At 34.1% G+C, this 10587-nt stretch overlaps 3 protein-coding genes across 3 annotated transcripts; 2 read left to right on the forward strand and 1 right to left on the reverse strand.

Moving 5' to 3' along the window:
* Nucleotides 1-1216: 1216 nt before the first annotated feature.
* LOC148769175 (uncharacterized) lies at nt 1217-2424 on the forward strand. Its single transcript, XM_088820919.1, has 4 exons — nt 1217-1303; nt 1406-1560; nt 1793-1880; nt 1972-2424. Exons 1-4 carry the CDS (start codon nt 1287-1289, stop codon nt 2033-2035), a joined length of 324 nt encoding a protein of 107 aa, XP_088677045.1. The 5' UTR covers nt 1217-1286; the 3' UTR covers nt 2036-2424.
* A 945-nt stretch (nt 2425-3369) lies between these two features.
* On the forward strand, nt 3370-5311 carry LOC105965174 (BRASSINOSTEROID INSENSITIVE 1-associated receptor kinase 1). Its single transcript, XM_012989700.1, has 3 exons — nt 3370-3639; nt 4179-4385; nt 5186-5311. Exons 1-3 carry the CDS (start codon nt 3370-3372, stop codon nt 5309-5311), a joined length of 603 nt encoding a protein of 200 aa, XP_012845154.1.
* A 1013-nt stretch (nt 5312-6324) lies between these two features.
* LOC105965163 (putative F-box/LRR-repeat protein At5g41630) lies at nt 6325-7851 on the reverse strand. Its single transcript, XM_012989688.1, has one exon. It carries the CDS (start codon nt 7849-7851, stop codon nt 6325-6327), a length of 1527 nt encoding a protein of 508 aa, XP_012845142.1.
* Between the last annotated feature and the right edge of the window lie 2736 nt (nt 7852-10587).

Genomic DNA, 10587 nt, shown 5'->3' on the forward strand with positions numbered 1-10587 from the left:
CACTGGCCCTTGGGATGGTCCTCGGTGGAACTCAAGGACAGGTCACGATACAGCTGGTCCTCTAGTGAAGTCACGGTGATGTCTAGGTCATAAGGACTAATGGTGTACAACTATACCATAGATATCTCTACTCGATTATGGGAACCACTTAGAGATTTCTAGGGTGAGGGAGTTCAGTGAACTCGTCAACTTACGAGCACCCACTTATGCATGCCGATATCACAATACCGTTTACTGATGAGATGCAGTACACATACACTAAGTGCTAGTCTTCTAATGGGAAAGGCCGATATCCTCATTGGTGGCGTAACCCTTCGACTAGGAACACGTTTAACAGTTATAATACTTAAGTAAATATCTCACGATCCTAACGATCAATTACTAGTACTTGTAATAACTGTAAGGACTATATCTATGCTTGTGACAAAGGGACAAAGATATAGAATGCCAAGGTGTTTTATCATTAATACGAATAAAGGTTCGTTTATTACAATAATAAATACGAAAGACCACAGCCACAGGTTGGCTTGTTGGTCACCTACTCTAATAGTGCTTGGCAAGCATTCCACTGATCGAAAACGAAAGAGTTTTTCTGAACACCCATGTTGGACAAAGAAGAGTATATTATTTGAGTTGCCATATTGGTTAAAACTAAAATTACGGCATAATCTTGACGTAATGCATATTGAGAAGAATATATGTGACAGTGTAATGGGAACTATACTAGACATTGATGGTAAACAAAGGATACTGAAAAAGCTCGTTTGGATTTGGAGGATATGTGTATAAGGAGGAAGTTACACTTACAATTTTTGAAAGGTACCAAAACAAATAAAGAAGGTAAATTGAAGTGTTTAAAGCCGCGTGCACTTTATACTCTATCCCAAAAGGAAAGAAAAGGCTTTTGTGAATTCTTGAAAGCGGTGAAGTTTCCAGATGGATATGCTGCAAATATATCTAGATGTGTGAATATCAAGGATGGTAAGATAATCGGGTTGAAAAGTCATGATTGTCATGTTCTATTACAACGATTGCTTCCAGTAGGACTACGTGGTTACCTGCATAAGGATGTTCTGGATGCTATCACGGAGTTGGCAAGTTTTTTCAGACAATTGTGTTCCCGGAAACTAAATGTTAATGTCCTTGACAATTTGGAGAAGAGGATTCCTGTGATATTATGAAAGTGATAAATGATATTTCCACCTGCATGTTTTGATGTTATGGTCCACTTAGCAGTTCATTTGGCACAAGAAGCAAAGATTGGAGGATCGGATCAATATTGATGGATGTATCCTATCGAAAGGTAATTCATTATTTTATTTATTATTTGTCCAACTTCGTTAAAGTTAACTTGGTGTCTTTAGTATTTTAATTTATATGTCTTTCATTTATATATTTTTAACAGGTATCTTAGTAATCTTAAGGGGATGGTTCGAAATAGAGCTCGTCCTGAAGGCTCAATCGCAGAGGCCTATATTGTAAAAGATTGCTTAAGTTTTTGCTCATTATATCTTCATGGAATTGAGACAAAATATAATAGAGAGGAAAGAAATTATGATGGTGAGGAAAATCAAAATGCAACTATCTCTGTTTTTCGAAGTAAAATTCGAACCTTTGGAGAAACAAATTTTGTACGGATGACCACTGAACAATATAATGTTTTGCATTGGTTTGTCCTAAATAACTGTGCGGAGATTGATTTCTATAAGAGGTAATTAGATATTGTTGTATAACATTATAATAAAATTTACATGTATTGATTCTGTTATTGTTTACTTTTTTTCTTTCTCAGAGAGCACGAAGAAAAACTTAAGCAAGAAAATCCTATTGGGTGGGAGATTAGACATAAAAAAGAATTCGCTTCATGGTTTGAGAATCGAGTAAGAACTCAAATTCATATTTCAATTATGGCAATTAATCTGTAGTTCTTTAATTTAATACATGTTATCTTGTATATATTTGATAAATTAGATTAAAAAGCTTCGGAGTACAAAATCCCCAGAAGCTACGGATGAACTTCTTGCACTTGCAATAGGCCCTGATCATCATATTAGTAAATGTAGTGGGTTCATAGTAGAAGGAGTTAAGTATCTAACTAGTCTAAGAGATTCTAGACGAGTAACTCAAAATAGTGGAGTGTCTACAGATTCAGTTCACAAAGGTAAAATGATTAAGTTTTATGGAGTTTTAGAGGATGTGATTGAGTTGAGTTATGCTTATGATTACCGATGTGTATTATTTAGTTGTAAATGGTTCGATTTGGATCGACATAAAGTAGTAAAGATAGATGGTGACATTGTGAGTATAAATGTGGGTAAGTGTTGGTACGAAAGTGAACCTTATATTTTAGCAAATCAAATAACTCAAGTTTTCTACGTTAGTGATACAAGATTAGGTGGAAACTGGAGAGTAGCTAATTTCGTGTGGCTCACTCGCTGGATATGCGGCTGGTAAGTGATTTTTAGGTGTGAAATGACGAAGTTGTCCATCAAAATGTATTAATATATATATTCTTTCTAAATTGATTGTTTAAAAATTAAAATATTATGAAAAATTTAGTAAACAATTAAATTAAAAAATTATTAAAATTTTGGTAATCAAATTAAGTATAAGTTTTTTTAAATACAAAATAAAGAAATAAATAATAATGGAATTTAAGTTTTCTTTTGATGTAGGGATAATTTAAAATATATACATAAATTATTTGATGATAAAAATAGAATTAAAAGATCCCATTGTACTTTTCTAATTAAGATATAACAAAAATTAAATAATTATAAAATATAAGAATTTATTAAATGCAAAAATCCGGGGTATTTGTGTCTTTTTATATTAAGTCAATGCTGAAATGAATAATGGGGCGAGTGTGCTATATAAATAATTTATTATTTTGCTAGTTTATTTATCACATGGAAGTTTTCGCTATTTGAAGAGTACACACATGGGTACTTTTTACAGAAATCAACTATATTTTATATTATGTAGCAATATTACGATTAAACCCCTAGTGCAATAGGTAAAATTGGAGTGTTTGGAGAAACGTTCATGGGAGTCTAAAATATTCCGTTATTACTGACACACTGCAAGAGGGGAAGTATTATCAATGCATACCTTAAAAAATTAATACATACAAGTCAACTAGTTAATAAAATGTATCATTAAAATATTTAATATCTCCAATTCGCCCCCATCAAGTGGGGCCGAATTACATATGAAGTCTTGCATTGAAAATATTTGAAATGGGTGGTGGTGAGATTTATTTGGCCAAACACTAATACCATGTTGAATGACCACATCGAAAGCTTAAGCTATTAGTGAAATGTATCATTAAATACTAATATTTTCAATGGTGTAAGAAAACGGATAGTAATGGGGGCTGCAAGGGGTCTGGCCTATTTGCATGATGAATGTGAGAGGAAAATCATTCATTGTGATGTCAAAGCTGCAAATATATATATGAACGAGGGCTTTGATGCAATTATTTGTAAATTTGCGTTTGCGGTACACATGGACCACATTGTACGAGGAACAATTGGTGGTAATATAGCCCCAGAGTATCGCTCCAAGGGTACTCTTCCGGAGAAAACTGATGTTTATGGTTATGGTATGTTTCTTCTTGAGCTCATCACAGAGCAGAGTGTTTTTTTCTCTTGCTAGGCTTGCTAATGACAAAGATCTTATGTTACTTGATTGGGTGAGAGCCTATATTTGTACATATAATTATTAGGTAAATAGCACTTAACCCCCCATGGTTACAAGATTTTGCAGTTGACCCCTTGTGCTCGTAATATCAACAGATAACCCCTTGCGGTTGATAGAAGTAGAGTCCGTTAGTTTTTCCGTCAAACTTAACCGCGCGTGTCAAACTTTAAGGGGGTCATCTGCAAAAATCAAATGAAAAATGTAAGCACAAGGGGGTCATCTGCAAAATATAGTGTTTTGACATTTGACACCCCCTAGTTAATTTTGACGGAAAAACTAACGGAAGCTACCACCATCAACCACAATGGGGTTATGTACTAATGTTACGAGCACGTTGATGGGTCATCTGCAAAAGCTTGTAACCACAAGGGGGTCAAGTGCTATTAACCCTAATTAGTAATTCCACTGTAAAGTATGCTGTAAGTTCCATCGCCTTAATAACTAACCAAGAGCTTCTCCAATATTGTTATGATTAGGTAAAGACAAACTTAAAGGAGAAGAAATGGGAGAGGATGGTAGATTCTGATATTAGAGGTTATTATTACATTGGAGAAGAGGTGAAGCACTTGATTCAAATAGCTCTTCTCTGCACACAAGACAACCCCGAGAGACGACCCGATATGCCGGAAATTGTGAGGATAATGCTACCGCTTGGAGATGGCTTATTAATTAGCAGCTCAAAGGTGGGAAGAGTTACGTAATGATGAAATAATGAAGAGATCCGATGAACAGTGGGATCTAACGTTACTAGAAAGCCCAAGGCAATTTGAACAACTATCTAGACCAAGATGATTGCTTCGGAGAAAATTGGTTAAAGTTGAGTCATAAACAACATTGATCAATATTTGTGTTTGGTCTATTTGATTATTGAAATAAATCTTCGGATTATATTAATCTATACAACGAGTAGTTATGAAAACTGCATCGATATGCTAAAAACCAATTTGTGGTGAATGAATAACACTAGTCAAAAGTGTGTTGGTTGATTCAAGAATTTGTGGGAGTTTAGCTAATTTAAGCTAGCTATATGTTGTGCGTTTTGTTTGACTCATGCCCACGCGCGCCGCCATCCGGCTCGGTTCGGATTGAGCTTGGGCCCAAATCACTACGTTTATTTTTGGGCTAAAACATTAAGAAATAGGCCGTTATGTTGTGAGTTTCGACTCATGCCCGCGCACCGACGTCCAACCGGCCGTCTCGGATCGGATCGGATTTGGGCTTGGGCTCCAATCATTACATTTATTTTTTGCTAATTAAAAACATTAGGAAATTAAATGGGCCGAACCAGTGCAAACCAATCGGCTCAAATCGAAATGGTGCAATCGATTCGGTCCAACGGCTCTATAGCCGAAATGGGGCGAACCGGTGGGTATTGCACCTTTTTGCTCCAAGGGACACTACTTTTCAAATCCTATAGACCCATGTTTTCCCATAATTCCTAACTTTTAATCCGAAAATCATTTCTCTTCTTCTGCAATTCTAGCTACCTTCTCCAGATTCTCTCGAAAAGTTCCACAAAAAGTACAGCTCGTCGTACTTGGAATTTGGAGTGCTCCTATTCCAAGTCTTGCCGTTGTATCTTGGGAAACGATTTCCGTTAAAGCCGTAAGCACCGTAGCGGAGGTATTTTTGTTTTGAGGACAGAGACAACTCGCCTCGGCAAATTAAAAAAAAAAAAAAAACAGATTTTCGACAACCATATATATGTATTATGTATATATCAATGAGTATTGGTATGGAGATCATGAGCTAAAGTTTGCACAGTTGCTTCAGTTTTCTATATATATATATATATATATATATATATATATATATATATATATCAAATTGCAATCAATTGGCAAAAACAGAAAAGATTTTCACTGTAACAAGGGAAAAGATTTTGTCTTTCATACCAGCAGCTTTGGATGCTCAAATTCTTTCGTTTGCCCCTCCGTCCATTTTTTGGAGGTAAATTGATCACATCATCAAAAAAATTAACTGAACTCTCTATTTTACCCTTTTTTGACCGAAGTTAACTTTTATGATTTTTTCGAGTTACTGAAAATGCCCTTATAATTTATTTCAGTTACAGACACCTCAATTATATTGTCAATCAAATTCTATGTTTATCAACAAACGAAGGCCAAACCGTTGGGTAAAATGACATGCAATTTGAAGGATTAACACTTTCGAATTAACCAACAAAGAGAAAGAAAGACGAAGCAGAGTCTAAGTCATTTAATATTACGTACTCGGATTCGATGAACCGTGTTTTATTTTAATTTTTGCTTTCTCCAAAGGCTAGAAATTTTACTGCATTTTCTAAATAAAAAAAAAAATGCAAAAGTATATCTAATGAGTTCGATTATATTTAAGATTTCGTGGCTAGCTGCATTTTGTTCTGTATAATTAGCATGCATATGATGTACTGATTGTTCAGTTTGTTCGAACGATGAATTCCACATTATCTCTCTTCGAATCATCTTTACCAAATAATTTCCGACCGTGTAATCACAGGACTAAATGTTAACCGTTCATGCATTAAAACAAATCAAAGTGATTCAGAATGCATAAAAACCGGGATCTATAAAGACAACAAAATTAAAGTGATTTTTCGTCTATAACTCTCACTAGATGTAATTATCTCCATTTCAATGCAAACCGAATATAATTATATTCTGTTTCTTTAAAGTTCGGCAATTCGGACACACTTGTCGCAATCCATTCATTCCGATTCTTGTCGTAAACCTCCAAGCTCACATCCTCCAAATCTCGAAGCCACATCTGCGAGAATTGATCTAATTGGTTTTCGCTTTCCCTCTGCATTAGAATCTTCCGCACACACTCGATATTGTCATTATCCCTTCCGAGGTCGTACCCACCGATGTTTCTCGGACGACAAATACTAAACGCGCCGTTCAAAAGAGAAGAAAAAGTAGAAAATAAACGAGATTGGATCCCCAAGCTCTCCACCACAACATGCTTTTTTTCACAACCGCCGTCTTGAATTATGATGCCCTCATCGTTCTCGGAATTGTCGACAATAAACAAAAAAAAATTCGATTGACCTAACGAATCGAGCAGTTCTTTTAGCTTTTGGAACCACAAAGACGAAGAAGCGCCGTTTTTCGGACGCAGATGTATCTGCGAAGACCAATGTCTAGAACTAGTTGTCGCAAAAGAGATGGATGGGATAAACTCTCCTAGATATCTAAATTTGACTATGTTTGGTGCGTCGATAAATAACTTCGTTTCTTTCAGTTCGTAACAATAGTGCATAGTCAAGACTTTCAGACTCGGGAATTTACATGAGGACAATTGGTCCAATTTCGATTTCACACCGAATAGATACAATTTATTGAGACTACGAAAATCCGCTCCTCTGCGGAACCGAAGGTTACCGAACGTAATTTTGACGGTCTCGAGAGATGGCGGATGGATCTCGATGCTACAACGTTCCTCGTGATCATACGCCAAGGGTTTCGTACAAAAAGAAAAGTTCTTGAGGTTACGAAGATTGGTAATGTTAACGTTCCGTAATCCTTCGCACGAATCAAGAGACATGGTTTCGATAGCCGCAAAAGGAAAAATCGAGATTGCCTTGTGAAAAACTTCGTCCCGAATGTAGATTTTTTCGAGATGAAGTTTTTTCAGATGCTTAGAGAATACTATCCTTCCGTACTCCTTTTCGTCCGACGTGCATATTTCTACGTGCAAATCTTCAAGCGATCGAGCTTCAAAAACTACGGGAGGCACATAGTAAACAAAGCCATTCTCCGTACGATTAGAGAGACGGAACTTCTTCGTGCCGATAACCGTGAGTGTTCGAATCCATTTTTCAAGAAGATAATAAGATTCGTGATTCAAATAGCCTTTCGATATACGGAGATGAAATTCATCCACGCACAACCTTTGATCATAGTATCGTTGCAAATTCTTGTCAATAACATCTACAAATTCTTGTTTGTTACCTTTGAAGGCGGCGTCTGAGAAATTAAGAACGGGGCGAGTGCACCAAATGTAACGCCAGGGTTTGGACAAGACAGATGTTCGGACAGCCTCTTCTTGGGTGAGGAAATACATAATTCTGTGCAAGATGTCTTTCGGCAACTCGGATATTGTGTCCACTGAGTCGGAACTCGTGTGTTCGCCTTTTGCCTTTTTCATGTTAATGAACGATTCAGAAATATTTTTCCACCTGAATAAAACCCTAACGAAAGTGTTAATGTAATTTGAAGGTTTTGTTGATGGGTTCAAGTTATATATTGATATTCCGATTAATTAGTTTCTATTATTTAAATTTTCCTTTTCTTTAGGATTTCTTATGATTCACATTAAATTCCGTCTTGTATTTATATTCTAAGTTATTGCATGAAAGTTTTCCATTGTCCCTAGTTCATAAAGACTACCTTATTAATAATAATAATAATAATAATAATAATAATAATAATAATAATAATAATAATAATAATAATAATAATAATAATAATAATAATAATAATAATAATAATAATAAGATACATATTAGGGAAGAAGTCGAAGAGGGCTCCTTAGACCCTACACCCGCTGAAAAACATCGGGTGTGTCTTCTGCTGTCACGTGTCATTTTTTGTATTTTCTAAAACCCCTAAAGGTTAAAATGCAAAAAAGTCGACGTGGCAGCAGAATACCCACCTGGTGTTTATCACCGGGTGTAGGGTCGAAGAAGTTGAAGAACATGTAACACTAAATCAACAGGATTTATAAGTGAAAAAAATTAATTTGGAGGATAAAAGAAAATAAGAAATAAAAAATATGAAGAAAAAGAAACAAGAGATGCACAATATTAATTAATATTTTCTTGCAATTGGAGATTTTGTACACTGAGATTACAGATTTATGTTTTGACTAACTGCAATAAAATGGCTTTGCCTAAACTGCCTGGATTTTTTCTTTCACTGCAAATTATATGGGAAAGGAAAAATATATAGTGATTCTCTATTTCTTTTCTTTTTCTTGGTCTGCCTATTTGACTGGATTAATTGATATTTCATATGAAATTGTAATTAATTAAATAAGAAACGATATTGTAATTAAGTGTGCGCAAAATTAATAACCCGTCACGTACATTTTTGCGCAAGATTAATAACCGGTCATGTACATTACTTGCGCTAATTAAAAACGATAACATGTACGCACATTTCTTGCGCAAATTAAAACTAATAACATGTTACGTACATTTCTTGCGCGAAATTAATAACATGCTACATACATTTCTTGCGCAAAATTAAAAACCCGTTATTTACATTTCTTGCGCTAATTTTGCGATAGATGAAAACATATAATGCATAAATATAGTTCATGTTAATAGTACTTGTGTTCTATTTGGATTTTATTTTGTTACAAGGAACATCTTATTCTTTCATTTTCTAATTTACAAAACTATTTTGAACTTTTTTCATTATTCTCAATTTATATATTTTGTTAATTTATAACACTTCTAATTAATTTATTTAACAACGATATTGATGGAGAATTGAATATATTTCAAAAAAACAAAGTAGTAAGAAAAATTACATTTATCATTCAAGTTATACATACTCTACATTCAATAAGTATGTAGCAAATTACAAAGAAGTATACATATTTATATATATGTCTATTATTAATTATTAATATTGCGGAGATCTTGAGGTACGTAATGCTTCAACCAAACATCTCTGCCTCTTATCTTCACTCTTACAACCTCGTTGTTGCCCATTATTATTCTCGGCAGATCGACCATCTTGAAAGTGATCTTCCCGAACTTCTGTTGTTGAACCACATACACGTGCGCCACCACATCTCCGTATTCTCTGTCACGAGCAAAATAATAAATCACATTGTAATTAATAGATAAATAATCAAATTATATATATATATATATATATATATATATATATATATATATATAACTCCAAAATGAATTACCTAGTAAAATGGTTGGAAATCTCCCGCCACGTGAGAGGTGCATCGCTCGAGAAGGTCATGAACAACGACCTTTCGTCTCGTAGTGCACGTTCCCTTTTCGGTATATAAGGTCTTGCATTTGAGTTTAACGGATTCATTTTCACGGTGGTGCAATGGTGGTGAAGTGGTGGTGGTGGTGGTGGCGGCTTAATATAATAGTGGAGGAGAAAATCCAGTGCTTATTATTTAATTATATACTTGATAGGAATTTTTATGGAAATTAAATGTATAATTAGATGGTGCAGATTTTGTGTAACAAATATTGATAATTATTTAATTTTTAAAATAGTTACTAAATTGTCTGGATTTTTCATTGACTGGTCAATGGTAGTATTTTTGCCTACTACATAATGGAAGATACGTAATATGAGATTATGTACTTAATAGTTAATACTGAATGGACAAAATAAAAAAAATAAAAAAAGTGATAGAGCTTACTTTGATAAATTTCGATATTGTGTTGTTATTGCGCATAATATTCTACGTACGTACGCTCGAATATGTTTTAAATATGAAACGATTAATAACTAATTAAGCGCAATAAAACCTCATAATTTGCGCTAGTATAGCGAATAAACTACGCGGTGTATGTACGTTCGTACTTTTGATTTATACGTACATTGATTAATCTTGATGAATATTCGTAATATAGAAAAAAAAAAACCAGGCGCTATAACAACTCACAATTTGCGCTACTACTGCGCATAAACTGCGTATATATACACTCGTCGACTTTGAATATATATATATATATATATATATATATATATATATATATATATATGTATATATATATATATATATATGTATATATATATATATATATATATGTATATATATATATATATATGTATATATATATGCGCTATTATATTGCAAATAATTACCACGTACAATACTCATCAACTTTGAATT

Source organism: Erythranthe guttata, chromosome 7 (assembly GCF_056151865.1).
Source record: "Erythranthe guttata isolate IM_541 chromosome 7, IM_541, whole genome shotgun sequence".
Lineage (NCBI taxonomy): Eukaryota > Viridiplantae > Streptophyta > Magnoliopsida > Lamiales > Phrymaceae > Erythranthe > Erythranthe guttata.